Source organism: Coloeus monedula (genome assembly GCF_965178545.1).
Source record: "Coloeus monedula genome assembly, chromosome: 3".
NCBI lineage: Eukaryota > Metazoa > Chordata > Aves > Passeriformes > Corvidae > Coloeus > Coloeus monedula.
The window spans coordinates 31,580,681-31,597,855 of NC_138783.1; the positions used below are offsets into that span (position 1 = coordinate 31,580,681).

At 44.5% G+C, this 17,175-nt stretch overlaps 2 protein-coding genes across 2 annotated transcripts; both read right to left on the reverse strand.

Moving 5' to 3' along the window:
- Positions 1-1,113: 1,113 nt before the first annotated feature.
- NDUFC2 (NADH:ubiquinone oxidoreductase subunit C2) lies at positions 1,114-3,433 on the reverse strand. The gene is made up of 3 exons (XM_082277766.1): positions 3,192-3,433; positions 2,147-2,293; positions 1,114-1,305 (listed from the first exon to the last, which is right to left on the reverse strand). Exons 1-3 carry the CDS (start codon positions 3,328-3,330, stop codon positions 1,256-1,258), a joined length of 336 nt encoding a protein of 111 aa, XP_082133892.1. The 5' UTR covers positions 3,331-3,433; the 3' UTR covers positions 1,114-1,255.
- Positions 3,434-5,780: 2,347 nt separating this feature from the next.
- ALG8 (ALG8 alpha-1,3-glucosyltransferase) lies at positions 5,781-16,883 on the reverse strand. The gene is made up of 13 exons (XM_082277690.1): positions 16,778-16,883; positions 15,790-15,868; positions 14,305-14,498; positions 12,751-12,860; positions 11,325-11,392; positions 10,694-10,820; positions 10,003-10,106; positions 9,760-9,880; positions 9,336-9,475; positions 8,771-8,910; positions 7,998-8,095; positions 7,598-7,670; positions 5,781-6,350 (listed from the first exon to the last, which is right to left on the reverse strand). The coding sequence occupies exons 1-13, from the start codon at positions 16,855-16,857 to the stop codon at positions 6,119-6,121; spliced, it is 1,566 nt and encodes a 521-aa protein (XP_082133816.1). The 5' UTR covers positions 16,858-16,883; the 3' UTR covers positions 5,781-6,118.
- Positions 16,884-17,175: the final 292 nt, after the last annotated feature.

Genomic DNA, 17,175 nt, shown 5'->3' on the forward strand with positions numbered 1-17,175 from the left:
CCAGGGAAGCGTCACAGCAGGACACGGGGTGAGTGCTGACCACAGCTGCTGAACGTGGCCAGTGGGAGATACAGGATGCCCCCAAAGGTCTGTGACCTGGGACAGCTGGAAGGGCTTGCTGACGTGTTGTGGGCCGCTTGCATCCCCCCAGGAGCCGTGGGTCTCTCTGAGAGCCGCTGTCCCTGCAGCTGGCTCCGAGCCCGGTGTGTCACAGGAACCTTCTGCCTGCTCCGATTGCAGGGCATTGCATCACGCTGCCCCAGGGCTGCGTCAAGGCCTGACGGTGCCCTGCTGCTGGCCACCGCTGCTGGCCAAAGCTGATAAGAGGTTAGATGGCCACAGAAGACTTCTTTGTCCTGGGATAACTCAGCGCTGGTCCCAGTGGGATGCTGGCAGACAGAGCAGATCAGGCGTCTCCGGTGTGGCAGGGGGTGCTGGCTCTGCACTGCCCTGGACAGGCTCCCAGGGCATCCGCACTGTTGCCTGCCACCACGGGGAAAGGGCATTTCCTTTCACTCTGTTGAAGCAAATCAGGGTGGCAGCACTTCTTTTAAATCTGTTTAGGGACTTCATATCCATCAGAGAGCAGTGACCTGGCACAGGGGCTCAGTGTGAGGCAGACAAGAAATAAAGCACAGTTTTCACCCAAAATGCTAAATGAATAAGAATCCCCAAATCCCAAATTAACACAACCTCCCCACCCCTAAGCGTGCTCAGCATTTGGATTCAGAAGCTGACGACAAATTGGAAAGCAGAAAGGTTGGATCCTCACTATTAGCAAAGAAAAAACTACATAATAATAAAAAACATAGCCATGGAATTAATTAGGGAGAGCATATATTTTTGTTAGCTCTTCAGAATTAACTTTACAGCAAGATGTAGGCTACAGCATCTACAGGGGCTGGTCAAGAACATGTTCAAGGGTCAGGAGAAATAAAAAGGAGGAACTAACAGAATTGCTCTCTGGGTTTTATAAAATACATGTTGTGTGAACAACTTCCCACTCTTGCAAATAAAACAACTGAAAAAAACATTAATCAAAGTTACAAATATCAGTCATCCACGTATTGACAAACCATAATGGGAGAGAAGAGCAAATAATTAAACACTAAGTATTTAATCAAACTTTTATTACATGAAAGTGAGTAAAGTGTCATCTTTCAAGCCATGGACGGTTCAACAGTTGCAGCCACCTTGCCGAAGTTCTCGGGATGGCAGGAATTCATCCTGTGACATGTCGCCACTGGAGAAATCATCAGCGAATTGGGCGGAAATCCTCCAAGAGCTGCCCTATTCTTTTCTTTTCTGCAAGAGGCGGGAAAACCTAATCAGCATTTGAGATGGATTTGGAAGATGTTTCATATTAAATCCTTAATGCTAACAAAGCCACCAAAACTCTGAGTTTTGTTACCCACAGCAAACCATTAGCTTGCTGTTGTAAATAAACGCACAACTTTTTTTCTGTAGGGCTCTCCACAGATCCCTGTGGAGGGATCTCAGTAGTAACACTTTTTTATTTCTACATTTTATTATCTACATACTCCTTCCAACATGATGCAGACCACAACCCAACAGCCAGAGTCACCCAACTGTATTGTATCACAAAATGGACAATTTTCACCCAAATTTGCCATTGCATCATTGGGCTCAGTGACTACATTTAGTAACAAAAACCCTTAGAGCAATTCTCTATTGCTCTAAGCCAGCACCACTCCAGGTTTCCTGCCATTTCTATTAATTCTTTTTTCACCTGTTCTGCTTGTTTTCTGAAAATTCATGTGATTCCTGAATCTACATGCACAGGCATTTTACAGGAGTAGACAGTACAACTGTGAAGTTACAAGAATAAAACCTCTATTTTCCATTATTTCTTCTTCAGTGGTACAAGTTTGGTCTATCCTTTTTTTTTTTGGCTCTGCTACTTTTATACTAAAATGAGCTTTTAGGAGAAAGAGGCGGTCATCCATGCATAGCAACAGCTCAATAACAGTATCTATTTTCACATCATAAAATCCTTCAGACTGCTGCAATTTAGATTGTGAAGAAGCAGGGAAGACATAGCCCAGAAACACCTTTACACACATTAGCACTTGTTATCTGGCAGACTACGGCAGGCTGAAGTCTCTTAAACACCGGCTGAGTGTACCTGCTGCTGCGTGGAAGTCCACTGGGTGGTGCCTGATGTACTCAAACAGCTCTCGGTCCACCTTGGCGTGCATGTACTCCGCGCGTTTCACAAGCTGGTAGCCAACAAACCAGCCCAGGGTAGCGAACAGGATCTGCCGATGAACACCTGCAGCAGGAGGAGAGAGGAATGTCCCCACCTCTCCCAGCTCCCCGAGGGCCTCAGGCAGGGCCCCGCTTTCCCCAGGCCCTCCCGACACTCTGCTCTCCCACACCCCAGCTCCCCTCTCCCCGCTTCGCCCCTCCAGCACCCACACCTCCCGCAGCCCCTGCCAGGCCCACCTTTCCTCAGGGCTCCTTTCCCTTCCCGGCACCCATATCCCTAAGGGAGTCACCTCAAATCCCCTCCACCTCCATACGATGTCCCTTTCCCAGCCTTTTCCAATTACCCCCGATCTCCCCGTGCCAACAGACCCCTCACTTCAGGGCTCCCACCCCTTGACTTCCATCCCCACAATCACACAGAGAACTCCCTTCCCCTCCAACAGCCTCCCCGAACTCAGGGCTCCCTCTCTTCCCCTCCCCACTTCATTTATCCCTCAGTGACCCCAAGCCCAGGCCCACATACTCCCGCTATCTCCCCATTCCCTTTCCCCAGCCCCGACATCCCTCACGGTCACCCCAAATCCCACATACCTGCAGCCCCCAAACCCCCTCCAGCCCCTCACTCCCGGCTGTTTCCCCTTCTCCCCTCCTTCATTTATCCTTCAGAGTGATCCCAGATGCCACACTCCCTTTTCCCAGGCCCACATATTCCCTTTACCACCCCTAGCATCGGATTTCAGGGCTCCCTCCCCATCTCCAGCCCCTGTAACCCTCAAGGTCACCCAAATTCCCCCGCCCGCAGCTCCCATGTCCCCTCCAGCCCCTCATTCCTCGCTGTTTCCCTTCCCCCCCTTCATTTACCCCTCAGGGACCCCAAACCCCACCCAGCCCCTTCTCCTTAACCCTGCCCTCGCACCCCACTCCGTTCCCCCTCGCCTCAGGTTCCCCCCGTCCCCCCGCACCGGCTCGCAAGACGGGGCGCTGGTTGAAGGCGTTGTTCAGCAGCGCCGACATCCACCCCGCGAACCCGAGCCACACCGAGCCCTTGTTGAGCAGCGGCGGCGGCGGCAGCGACCGCGACTCGTCGGGCAGGAACACCATGGCTGCCGCCCGCCGAAGGTGACCGGGCGGAGCGGTGCGGCGGCTGCGCCTTCCCCCTCCGGCCCGCGCCGCGCTCCCGCGTTCCGCTGCCTTCCCCGCTTACGGTTATTTGACAAAAAACCCACCCCAAAAATCACCCCAAAATCCAACCCCCCCCCCCCCCCCCCCAACCCACCCCCCGCGCCAAACTCCCAGGCTGAGCGTCCTTAGCCGGGTCGCGGGCGGTAGTTCCTGCAGCCCTGAGTCCACTGGGTGAGGCGGCCCCGCTGCCTCTGCAGGGCCAGCGAGGCCGGTCGGGGAGTAAATTAGGTGGTCAATTAAGCACTAAAATCGAATTAATTTTCAGAGCTCTTCCTGCGACAGATTAAAGACTGAGACCTACCCCACAGTGTTAGTTTTCCCTTTTTTTATTAATACGGAATCACATTAAATCATCTGCCACTGTAGCAGGACTGACGGAACCGTTAAAGAAACCTGCATTAACAAAACAGAACAGGGCCTAAAGGCTTCTCAGCCTATTTCCTAAAAATGCATTATTTAGCCTTTGTCCATGAGAGGAAAGCTAATTTACAAACAATTCGATGGGTGAAGGTATGGGAGTAAACGTCTTTGAAATGGGTCTTAATGTCTCTACTAACTTTGGGCAGCAGGTTTGCTGCAGAGCCCACACAGCTTGGCTCCCGAAACCCACAAGGGTCTGCACAAGCCTGAACTTCGGCACTTTGGGGTAAAACAGTAGGTTCGAGGGGGGAAGATGTGGGAGGTGGCTCGGGAAGGCTGCACCTTCCCTGTACCTGAGCCAGTGGGGAAAGGAAGAGGGCAACATGCGGCCGGGAGTTTGGGATAAAAGGAGGCTGCGCCCTCCGAAAGCCCGAGAGAGAGAAAACCCCGCGGGCGTGTGCCCCGGTGGGCTCTCTCCCTTTATTCGAATGAAGTTGAAGGACTCCTCTGTCTCCTTTTTGGACATAAACCCTGGCGTTTGTGGATTTTCCTGACATCCACAGAAGAGGAGGTGGGGCAGTCACTGCTCCACAGTGGGAGATGCTTCAGTTGAACCTGGAATCAAACAATGGTGACACATGGCCACTTACACAATCAGGCCCTAGGTTTAACTTCACAGAATTACAGAATGGTTTGGGTTGGAAGGGACCGAAGTGGTCATCTGCTTCCAACACCCTGCCACAGGCAGAGAACTTCCACTGGACCAGGTTGCTCTATCCAACCCAGCTTTGAACACTTTCAGGGATGGCATACCCACAGCTTTGCTGTGCAGCCTCTTCTTGGAGGATTTCAGAGTGTGCAAAGGCACTGCTGGAGAAGAGCCCAGAGGGGTGGTTGTAGGGATTTTTTGTATATGAGCATATGAGCATTTCCCTCCACAGGACAGCACAGTGGACAGATAAACACAAGCATTGTGGATGCCTTAGCCTGGGCAGAGCTTTGAGGCTTGGACCTGAGGTGCAATACAGGTGCAAGAAGCATCGTGGCACTACTGGCAGCCACAGCAGCTAAAAACAATGTGGCAAAGCCTTTGATGGTGTAAAAAAAGCGGAAACTATGAGAAAGTAATGAAAAGTAGAGTGAGAATGTCTTGAATATAAACTCACTGGCAGTGAAAACTTTAAATGTACAAGGTATTTGGTTACAGAAACATCCACAGCGATTACTCTACCACTCACCTGTTGCCCTAACAAGAGCCACTCTATTTCAAACACCCAAAATATTCAAAGAACTCAAAAAGCGTAACTATCCCCTTGGCTATCCTTGATGAAAAGGGCCCATTCTTCAGCTAACATGGAACAAAGTTCAACAACTACTGTCAGAAATAGTAATAATAAAAAAAAAATCCATCCCTCTCTCCTCCCAGTTTTATGTCAGCACTGGAATCCAAACCAGACCCCAACCTCAGAGCAACATCTTCTAGGGAGAGTTATGTAGGGTTTAAAAGGTGTAATTATTTACTGCAGAAATAACTGCTATCCTTCAGGGAACATGATTCCACAGAGGCAGAAAACAATCTACCTTTTCCTTAAGTCATTACAGGAACTGTGGATACTTAGTCTTTTGTTAGAGTTGTAGAATTTTACATGAATTACAAATACAACTATGCAGCCACATTATTTGGTATGTTTAATGGCATTAAAATACTTCTTCATTTGAGTAGCATGCCTCAATTTGGTCATCTGCTCTACAAAAAAAGAGCTACTAGAAGAATATTAAAACCTATTTGCAAAGTATCTATGAAACAAGGAGATCGACAGGACATGGACATACTGAAACTTGATATTTGAGTGTGCAAGCACCTCAGGACAAGTTTCCAGCTGCACACTACATCCTTAATTGTGTAGGTGTCTCTCAAAAGCAGAGCTTAGACATGAGCTGAAATAATGCAAGAAATGCTCAAACAAAAAATACCAAGTTTTTAATTTACAAATTCCATAGAACACTGTTACAACGCTCTCCTACACAGCAATCCTCCCTCGTAATTTGCCACAACACCTTTTATTCAAATACAAACCATAATTGGAAAATCAGGCAGGTTTTCCTCAGGACAGAAGTCTGGACCTTGTTAAGCTTCACAGTTTACCCGCAGCCCTCCCTGTTACTGTGACAGTGCTTCTGGTCAGAGGTATCCTCATTGGGCAGTACAGGAGTGTTGGAAGAAGAACTTCCCGCGTGGCCATGGCACACGTGTCTCACCAAGAGCTGTATGGCCTTGTGACAACCCCTCACCGTGCCAGGAATCCCCTCCAAGGGGTATCCTGGGACTGGTCCCAGCACTGTGGCTTCACTCAGCCTTTTGTCTGACAGAAATTCTCTCAGTCAAGACAGAGACGTAGAGTTTGAGCCAAGCATACGTGATTCCCAGAGCACAGTACACAGAGGTCAGCAACAGGGGGACAAAAGGGAAGTGCCATTTCCAGGGGGTCAGGGGAAATATGATTTCACAGAAGATTTCCAAAGGCACTAGTTGGATGAGGTAGATTGTTTCAAGCCAGTTAAGTAGAGGTTTCTCTCTCCTGTCAGAGAAATTAAAAAAGAGGTGGTGTTAAAATACATGTTAACTAAAAATATTCTGTTTTTCAGCTATCACCAGTGCAAAGAGAATCTCCCATTAGATCACAATAATAGTTTAAATAACAATTTAAAGAGTTTCAGTAGGAAAAAACCCCAGTGTGATAACCAAGAGTACAGCTCAATGTCCTTATTGAGTTCCAGGATGCCTTGGAATCCTAAAGAGAAACCTCATCAATTGCTCTGTTTCACCTCACAACAACTGAACAGCAAAGACTTGTTCCACCAAAGCTGTTCTACAACCAAAGACTGCAAATGTCAGATTTATTTTAACCTCTTCCCCCAAGCTTTCTGTAGGATGTACTGTGAGCTGATCTCTCTTGCAAAGGACAATGGTGGCAGGGGTTTACTGCAGGTAGTTTAAAAGGAATTTCATGTTTTGGCACATTAGGAACAGGAAACTTGCCAAAGCTCCATCTCTAAACAAAATTTCACTCCACAGGAGTTTAGTTTTTCAGCTAGAGCTCTTGAGACAAAATGATTGAATTGTTAAATAGAGAAAATCACCTACAAAAAGCAGGTGCCTGAAGTACTGAATACATGTTTACAGTACTTGATTACAAACCCTTCATTACAGCTTGGGTTTGCCCAGAAAAGTTTGGGAAACAGGGAAGTGGGGACTACAGGGGTTATAAGGATGAGCACTGTCTTTGGCCAAGTGGGTAAGAGATCCATAGGCTGTGAAACTACACAGGATGACTTGGGCAATTGTATATTCTGCCAACCTACTTGCAGTTTTGTTGACAAATTACAGCTTGCAAATAAGTGTTATTTGCAACCTGTCCCTTCCACGCATTAAAGACCACTACTGCAAAAATACACAGTACAATAAGACAAAACAATAAACAATTTGCAGACAAATCACTTTAGTAAGTGCTAGAATACTGAATTAAATCCTCAGAGGTTACAGCATCACAACTCCATGCTTTAACAGAGCATGAAGCAGGTGGGGATCTACAGCCTCCTGGGACTAACTGGGCAGTTGTCACGATAACCAGATGTCCTGCAGTAATCCTAATTTAAGCACTGCCTCCTGAGAACAGAGGCAGCAGCATCTTTTAGCTAGTAACACTTTTAATTTGACACTTCAGCATCAGTTGTCTGTGCTGTTTGTCCCTTGTGACAACGACTGCTCCCAACACCAGAAGAAATGTTGTCGTTCCTGGCATTGAGATCAAATTTCCTTAGTTACCTGAACAGAGATTTCAATGAAGAGAAGCTATAAACAGTAAACAGCAGCATAAGCAGTATTTTAATTGGAAGTTCTGAAAAACAAAGGACATTATGTACTTTTAAAATTAATTATAAAAACCTTTTGCCATATATATTGTAGCATCTTTAAATCCTACAAGTCACATACGGCTTAGGATACCTAAAAATAAGCATAAACATTTGCTAAAGCAAATGCCAGGCATTTGCAATACACTTACTTCAATTATATATAAACATACTGAACACACCAACTACAATTTGAGATAGCACTACAAACAAACAACTGGGAAGTGACTAAAGCAAAAATGACAACCAGATCAAGGCTATTGAGCTCAATGTTGCAAACTAGATAAAAATTAACTAATAGAAGAACATTTTACCTGGTGATGTGAACAACAATGGAAAAAGTGAGAAATGCCCTGTTGTTGCCAGGATCAAGTAGATGCCAGCATCCTTGGCTCTCTGAATAGATAATAAGCTAAAAATGACAGTAATTTGTTATGCTTTTGTCTTTTAGCAAAGAAACTTAATTTCAGCAAAACACTATGCAATTTACTGAAGAACAAGCCAAACAGTTTCACAGTACCCCAATCCCTCCTAACACTGGACCTCTGATGAAGTCTCCTGCTGCCAAACCACGTGGCCTCAGAGATAAAAACACAGGAGAAAAATCAGCCAGGAAACCCTCCCTCAGAAAACCACACACCCACTGAATGAAACAATCAGCAAGGCCCAGCACAAAATAGGAACTTAAACATCCCTAAATCTCTCAGGAAGGAAAATACAGTTTGTAGCAATACTGATCAGGCAGCTTATGAACTACAGCTTCACTTCTACCTGAGGCAGGCATGAAGTTCTTATGGTAAAAACTATGTATAGGTCTGGTCAAGCACAGTGCAGAAGATCCCTTTCCTCAGTTGGCTCCTTAACAATCTATCCAGCATTTTAAAATACAAACCACAGCACTCATCAAGGTTTGAACTGTGTCTGAAAGTAATTAACTTTAAGTGCACTACACTGTTACAGCTTAAGGCATTCTATAAAAAAGTTCCTCTTCTGAAATAACTGAAAACAAAGTGATTGCCTTCGAGAATTCCTTGACAAGTGGCTGCAGGTTCAGTTTGGCCAACTACTTTGTACAAAATTCACTTACCTTAAAGGCAGAATAGCAAGGAGTATTGCTTTCTCGTGCACGTGCCAGCCAAACATGAAGGAGCTCAACGCACAAAGAACAAGGCACTGGAGAAAGCCTCTGGGCCCTTGAGGTTTAAACCAAAGACAGAAAACAGAGGGCTAGAAACAACAGGCAAAAACAGGACTTCAGTGAAATGTTTGGCAATCCTGAAGACAAGCCATTGTCCAAAGAGATTTGTCAATGTTACTAAACACCACTGCACCCAGGTTCTGCTTGGGTGGCACAAGCATTATATAGCACTGGAGGAAATCAATTTATTTGGATGTAGGAGTAGAGCCTGGAGGATTTCTGTTGAAATATAAGGAGGGAAAAACAGACGAAAGACCACAGCCAACTTCCTGCTATTTGTGTTCAAAAACTGTCTTCCAATCTAAGCCACTAAACAGCATTTTATCAGTCACTATATATTAGTAACAGCATATTTGTTGCCCTTGAATTAAAATTCATGTGAAGTGCATACTAATCAATTAAAACCTACTAGGGACAAAACACATCAAATTTCAAAAAAATTAGTTGTTCTTACCAATATAGCTATGAAAGTACAGATTAATGTTGCCAGTGGAGTCACTGAAGGGAGGACAGTGTGCTGAAACTCTTGAACCAGCCCTCCTGTCATGGAGGCTTTAGGGATTTTTGTACCATCAAGAAAATTGCACTTTAACCCTAAAAACAAAACATAAAAAAGCACAAACTGATAAATGCTAATAAATAAAATGAAGTAGCTGAACTAAGTACGTGGCCAAGTTTTTTCTTTTTTTAAAGGATGGCAGATGGAAGTGGTTGATGTCTGACCTACTGCTGGTAACTCATGCACCGGATTATGTGGACAACCATATGATTTATGGCAATCTGAAAACATAATTCAGATTTATTTCAAATGGGGAAGACTAAAATACAGAGAGCTCTATCTGCAAACAGGCACCCAACAGCAAGATTAACATACTGACCAAGAATTGTCAATGCTTTATCCATGGCATTGTACAAAGCCCAGAAGTTGGGGGCCCAATAGGCATGGCAGAGACCTCGCTTGAAAGGGAAGAGCCGTGAAATGACTTGAGGCAGCTGACCCTACAAAGAAAAACAAGAAGAATAACAAAGAAATGGCCTGTTTAGATAAAATATTATTTCTACTTTTATAACAAAATTTTCTAACTGTTCAGGGGAATAACACGTGAAAAAGGGGTTATTACCAATACTAGGAAGGGTCCCAATGAAAGAGCAGAAACAAGACAGACAATCAGTCCCAGAAGAGTTACATGAAGAAAGCTGAAACTTCTCCACTTCAGAGATCCATCTACAAGAAAGAAACAGATTAAGGAAACAGTTGCTGTGGGAAGTGGGAAGGGAGACAACCCATTCCACACTGACAAGGAATTGCTAGCACCTATCTAAAAGGGGCACACTGACTTTTATGTCAATATATTCAGTTGCTTCCTTCAACAGCTAGCATTTCTTTTGCCCACATTGCAGCTCCTGCATTATACAAGCTTTCAGTATTTTCCAAATTTACCCTCCCTGTTCACATGAGGAGTATCAGGCATGTTTCAGTGCTCAAAAGTGGGGAGAAACTCAAAGTAGGTCTTTGAAATAGATTCTGATACTGTCTGATTGTTCCATATCCAGGATAATTCTTACGGCTTCCAAGTGCAGTTTGTTAATGTTGGTTTTTCTTAATAAAGAACTCTTAAAGAAACAGGAATTGTACAAAACAAATCTGTTTCCAAGATCTTTCAAGATCCTACCAATTCTGCTCTCAAGCAGGATTTTTGTTTGATATACAGCCATTTTGTTCCAACTGTATCTGCATGTCTTCACTGTTCCCCTAGTTCCACTGATGAACACAACTCCCCCCAAAAGCCAGTAAGGAAAACCCCATCTTACCTGCATTATTTGCAGTAAAACAGTAGGATCGTAACAAATAAATGCCATATGCTGGGGCCACATACATGTAGATGTGTTTGAAATGCAGAAGAACAGCAAAAAGAAGAGCGCCCTCCAAATACCTTTTCTGAAAGAAAACAAAACCTAAGCTCTTCTCTTTGTACTCACTTTGAACAGTCCTCTGTTGTACTCCTAAGGTGACAGGACATTATAAGCATTAAAAAGAGTATTTACTTCAAATTACAAATTCAGTAGTGTTATGTACAACAGTTATGGAGAAGGAAACTATCCTGTCACACAGTCACCTCTCCACAGCTTCAGAAGTTACGTTTTCTAAGGACTGGTGATTTGGAAGAAGATAAGATGGCAAGAAATGATGTCACATTGCTCAGGGGTAACACAGAATTTAGCTTTCTAATGGGGAACTGCAGTGCTGCAGCATCAGCAAGCATTTATGGTGAGTTTCAAGTTTTTCTCTTCCCCACAAACTCAATAAATAATTAGACATCCAGCTTCAGGCAGCTCAACATAAAGCCACTACCATTGCCCACAACAAGAGCAGACCTATGAAGTGAACTAATGCACCCAAAATACACATGGCAACAAATAGACAAGAGTCACTTGGGTTTACCTGACACAGCCGAGCAACAGAAAGAAGCATCAGCCCAAACAGGAAGCCATTGTACTGGAAGTGAATATCTGAACTTGAGTCAAGGAATAAATTTAGCAAGCTTTCTTTACTACTATGGTTTCTGGAGAAGACTCAAAAGTTATGAGGAATAAACTCAAATTAAAACGGAATTTAAATTAAGAAAGCAACCTTAAATTCACACTGCGTAGACACAAGTAATTATTTAACCTTACCTGTAAGTACTCCTAGACACAAAATACACTAATGCTGGCTATTACCTTGATGAAATGAGACACAACAATCTACACACGTATTGTGCAATTTTTGCAACATAAACCAAAAAAAGTTAAATCTCCACTTTAATTTTTAAGTTATTAGTTTCTGCCACACATTGGTTAATGGATAGTGACAGTTGCCCTCATATTTCTACCACTTGTAAGCAGGCAACATACACAAGAACTGTGACAGAGAAAATGAAACCCTTCCTTTAAATGCACACTGTGTCAGGACTGACTTGCAGTAATTGCAATTTCCAGAGTTATTTTTATATAGGATATGGACCTGTTGGAGGGCATTCAGAGAAAGCCATGAAGATGCTCCAAGGGCTGGAGCACTTCTGCTATGGAGACAGGCTGAGATAACTGGGGTTATTTCAGCCTGAAAAAGGGAAGACACTGGGGAGAACTTGGAGCCCCTTCAGGTACTATTAGGTGCTCTTAAGAGAACTGGACAGGGACTTTTGATAAGGGCATGCAGTGATAGGGCAAGGGGGAATGGTTTTAAACTAAAAGAGGGGAGATTTAGATTGGATATTAGCAATAAATTCTTTATTGTGAGAGTGATAAGGGACCAGCATAGGTTGCCCAGAGAAGTTGTGGATGCCTTATCCCTTGAAGTGTTCAAGGTCAGGCTGAATGAGGCTTTGAGCAACCTGTCTAGTGGAAGGCAGGGAGCTGGAACTAAATGATCTTTAAGGTCCCTTCCAAACCAAACCAGTCTATGATTCTGTAACTTCTTTAGAAAGACTTCCTAATTCCCATATAATGTTAACCAATTGAATACATTCCGAATCTCAAAGCACTTTGAAGATTTTCCTTACCACAGGACAAACTTGGAACCACACCCAGAACACAGAGCCTCTCTGCTAATACTCCTGTAGGCAGGTGGAGGAGGAACAGCCACATTGCTGCCAGACTGGCTGGTTCTCTTCCACTTCTGGCAAATCAGACCAAGAACTGACTAACTTCCATTTTGCCAAATAGCAATTCTAATGAAAACATAAAGTTATTAAACTAACCCTAGAAACAAAACCAGCGGTGTTACTTTCTATGACAGCAATAATAATACAGAATTGTGCCACACACTGTAACAGGTTGTTAAAAAACCAAACAAACCACAAACAACCCACAATGGTTTGAAAGGATACGATCCACAATTAACAACCCAAAATTCCACAAGAGCAGAACGGCAAGAATAAATGTTGGTTTTTCCAGGATATCCTTTGCAGCTCGTTTTCCATTTACACATCTGCAGCACCTGAACAAGAGCAGAAGAAACAGAAGCTTTAATTCAAACATACACGCAGGAACATTGTTGGTTTTAAGAGTTAAGAACTACATTTACTCTGAAGTTAGCCATTTTACCAGGATGCAAGGCAAAGATACAATTCTTGCTAAATTCATCAAGGGCAGGCAGTGTCATGAACAAAGTTTAGTTAAAAAAAAACCTTTCAATTTCAATAGCTGTGGTGCATTCCACGTGCTAAAGTTTACATTACGTAACAGCCTCAGGTTTGAGTCTCCCATTCAGCAAGCATAAAGCTGTCATAGCCTGCTTGCCATCATGAGCAGTGTGTTGCTACATTTGGAGACAACTCAGAGAGTTGTATTTAAGGTCCTCAGATGGACATTAACCTCTCCCTGGCTACCCCTGCCCCATTATGAGTTATTTCTGTTGGTTAAAAACATCTTATTACTTCTCGGTGTGAAGCAATATGGTTCATATGACTTTTGAAAGCAATCTTAAATCACATTAAAAAGTTACAGATGATCTGTGTTGAAATACTGTTAGTGCAACCTCCCTGCCATGAGCAGAACACCTTCCACTAGACTGGGTTGCTCAAATCCCTATCCAACCTGGCCTTGAAATTTTCCAGGCACGGGGCATCTACCACCTCTCTTGGCAAATAACTGTGCAGACACCAGCCCTGAGCCTTCAGCCTCACATTCATACATCTGTGAGTCAAAACAATAAAAGGAAAAGAAGTCACAATGCAAAGCTAGCCCATTTCAAATAAAGAAAGTAAATAAAGGAACTTAGGCAGTGCTCCAATCAGAGAATTTCCTACCCAGGTTCTGAGCAGACAGAATAAAGCAACAGAAGACTCTTACAGCCAAACCATTAAGGCAGGCAACATATTTCTCAGAACATCCCCTCAGTCTATTCTTTAGGTATAAGGTAAATAGTTCTTCACAAAGTCAGGCCATTCCGAAAGCATCTGATCCTAATAACATTAGACTTGGAAAAATCAGTTTATCATCAAAAACACTGGAGCAACTTTGCATATTTGATGATTGATTTGATGCATTTTGTGACAAATTTCCTATATGCTTCTACTCTAGAACAGAGTAGTAAGAAAAATAACAGGAAAAAACCTGTTCTGAGCACATAAGCTGTCCTGCAACTCCTACAAAATGAGCCCAGTGACAGAAGCAAACCCAAGCATAACATGTGAAACTGCAGCTGGTGTCTGAGTGAATGCAAATCCAACACATGCACAGCAACTGTATGTCCAAGAAGAACACGTTATCTTGTGTTTAGCAGCATATTCCAAGTTTCTCCTAGAACAGGTTCCAGCAACTCTGGCATTTCCCCACATTTACAAGCTTATTTGTACAAGTAGTTATTTGTTGTGGCTACAGAACAAGCCCACATATGAAGGGCTATCCACTGTCCCTAAAATTAGAACTCTAAGACTTACTCATGAACTGCATATATGAAGAGGGTATCTGTAAAGATGACAGAAAGCCTTTGGAAGAAGATGGTTGCACGACTGGCATAATTCAAGTTTTCAACAACCAGCATCTGGGGGTCAAAGTACTTGGCAATGTGAGAAAGTGCATATTCAAACCAAGCAAAAAATGGTGGATAATCCAGGGTCCATTCCGAGGTTGCCTAAAGACAAAATAAGATTAAATAGTTTGTAACAAACCATGCTGTTTGCAGTCCTTCAGGTACAGCTCACTGCAGCAAACCAGCTGATGCATTTTCTCTCAGTAACCTCTATGTTACTGAAACCACTCCACAATTAGTAGCCAGCTCTGTGCTGCTGACCATGATTTAAGCTGTTCTCCTGCAGTACTGGTAGAGATGGGACGTCTCCTGATTAGCAGGAAAAGATTAAAGAGCATTTTGTGTACCAGCACCTAACCAGTATATTACTGTTTGGTACCTATAAATCAATTTACAGTAATAGGGCCAATATTACAAAACCTCACAGCCAAGACTGGTCTATACTGGAGTGATCACCAACACAGTCAGCCTTGCTCCAGGCTCAAAATTACTTTTACTCATCAGTTAGCAAGTCTTAACTCTCATACAACCTTTTCAACATCAAATGTCATTATGTGATCTCTTCCCCTAAGGAGAGTTGTTATCCCTTGACCAGCAACTCCTTTAACTCCTTGGCTGTGGAAACAGGAGAGGAGGAGGGATGAGCAGAGCAGGTTGGGATGGGGTGTATTTTTTAACGAGCATGTTCCCAAATGCTTATGTCATATTGATGAAAGGCATTCTATGCTCTGGCATGAGGTTAATGCTGGCATTATAGAAATCTGTTTGTAAAACAGCCCCTGGATCAGTCTTACAAAGTTCTGACCTGCACAAATCATTTACTCCTGGATGCTTACGTGGAGTACCAGACACTACTGTATCTATCCCTGTACTCCAGCAGATACCAGAAGATAGATTAAAACCCAATTAGGTGGGCTGAGCCTATGACAAACCTAAAGGTGATTCATCTAGATAAAAATCAATGCATCCTTACTAGCACACCAGCAAAGGCTCAAAACTTTAATACACGGATTGATTTCATAGTGTATAGATGTATACACCCATTAGCATGACTCAATGTTTATTCTGGTAACTGTGTATCAACAATGAGAAGAGCAAAGAGACCGGCAATTTAAGAGTATGATGCAACTTGTTCCTGTGCTACACAGCCTTTCCAATAACCCACATGCCTTAATTGCATCTCCCATTTTGCATTTTTAAGTACTTGCGGCTGCCCCGAACAACTTTCATTTTTTAGCTAAATGCTACACAGGGCCAGCAAATTGTGACTGGCATCTTTTTGTCCCACTGCATGACAGTCACCAACCATCTCTTCCAACATTCACAAGGTCTGACATACCCAATGTGCCTTTAATTTACACACAGCTAAAAAAACCCCCAAACACATACTTACCTCGTAGTACCACTGAGAGAGGGGCAAGCTGTGGGTGATGGCAAGCCAGTTCCTATGGACTTCGAAATCTGTGGAGTAACTACAGAACGTGTATGTTAAGAGTCACATACAGGCACTTAAAGGAGAAATAATTCAGAGTACATCACCACAGGTAAGTAAGAAGGAAGTCTCTATTTATCAACTGTAGGACACCACTGTGATCAAGTAACTGAAACAGTAACAAAGATGCTGCTCAAGAATTTTGTGCCAAAGATGTATCATAGAATGATTTAGGTTGGAAGGGACCTTAAAGACCATCTCATTCCAACCCCCCTGCCACGGGCAGGGATACCTTCCACTAGACCAGGGTGCTCAAAGCCCCATCCATTCTGGCCTTGAACACTTCCAGGGAAGGGACATCCACAGCTTCTCTGGGCAGCCGGTGCCAGTGCCTCACTACCCTCACAGTAAAGATTTTTCTCCTAACGCCTAATCTAAATCTCCCATTTTATTTAGTTTAAAACCATTCCTCCTTGTCCTATGACTATCTGGCTATGTAAAATGTCACTCATACAGGTGGTTATAGAGCAAAAATTATTTATAGCTAGGCTTTTTCAGATAATTAGTGCGAAATTCCAGGTTCTAACTGAAATTTAACTGCAGTTTGTTTGGTTTTTTTTTCAGTATAAAAACTTATAATTACAAAGCATTAATGTTTCAGCACACTTAAAGGCCTTCCCGAACAGCGGCCAGTCAGAACGGGCCAGGACGGAGAGCTTCCAAAGAGAAAAGCAAAGCTGTGCCACGCGGCGGAGGCAGCGCGGCCTCGCTTCCCTCACGAACCCGGGAGTCACATGGGCCTTCAGGGCCTCCTCAGGACCGCGGCCCCACGCTGCCCGCGGCCGGCCCCCCTCACGGGTTCGCGGCAGCCCTACGCCACCCGCCCCCCTCCCGTTCCATCCCATCCCATCCCGTCCCGTCCCGTCCCGTGCGCAGGGAAGCTCCTTACTAGGCGGGGATGAGGAGGCACTTGAGGAAGGACACGCCGAGCGCCAGCACGCGGAACCAGCCGCGGCCGCCCGCCGCCATGGCGCGCACCCCCTGCCCCGCGCCGCCGCCGCCCCACGCATGCGCCGCGCCCGCCGCGCCGGTTTGAAGCGCGCGCGCCCGCCCCGCCCGCCCGCTCGCTGGCCGAGTCGGGAGCGGGGCCGCGCATGCGCGGGAAGGGCGAGGCGCTGGAACGGGCGCAAGTGGAAAGGGAGGAAATTTAGGTTGGGTGTCAGAAATTCTTTCCTGTGAGGGTGGTGAGGCTCTGGCACAGGAAACAGTTAATGATTAGCCTGCACGAACACAGAGAAAGAAAATCACCACTGGATCAAGAGGCGCGAGAAGAATGAGTGCATAGAC

Bases quoted from the DNA above. Each gene is read 5' to 3' on its own strand.
- NDUFC2 (XM_082277766.1), bottom strand. From the start codon at position 3,330: ATGGTGTTCCTGCCCGACGAGTCGCGGTCGCTGCCGCCGCCGCCGCTG. The intron at 2,294-3,191 runs GTGCGGGGGGAC...CTCCTGCTGCAG, and splicing joins GCGCCCCGTCTTGCGAGCCG to GTGTTCATCGGCAGATCCTG. The intron at 1,306-2,146 runs GTACACTCAGCC...CGCCTCTTGCAG, and splicing joins GGACTTCCACGCAGCAGCAG to AAAAGAAAAGAATAGGGCAG.
- ALG8 (XM_082277690.1), bottom strand. From the start codon at position 16,857: ATGGCGGCGGGCGGCCGCGGCTGGTTCCGCGTGCTGGCGCTCGGCGTG. The intron at 14,499-15,789 runs GTAAGTATGTGT...TTTTGTCTTTAG, and splicing joins TCTCTCAGTGGTACTACGAG to GCAACCTCGGAATGGACCCT. The intron at 9,881-10,002 runs GTAATAACCCCT...TTTTCTTTGTAG, and splicing joins TGGGACCCTTCCTAGTATTG to GGTCAGCTGCCTCAAGTCAT.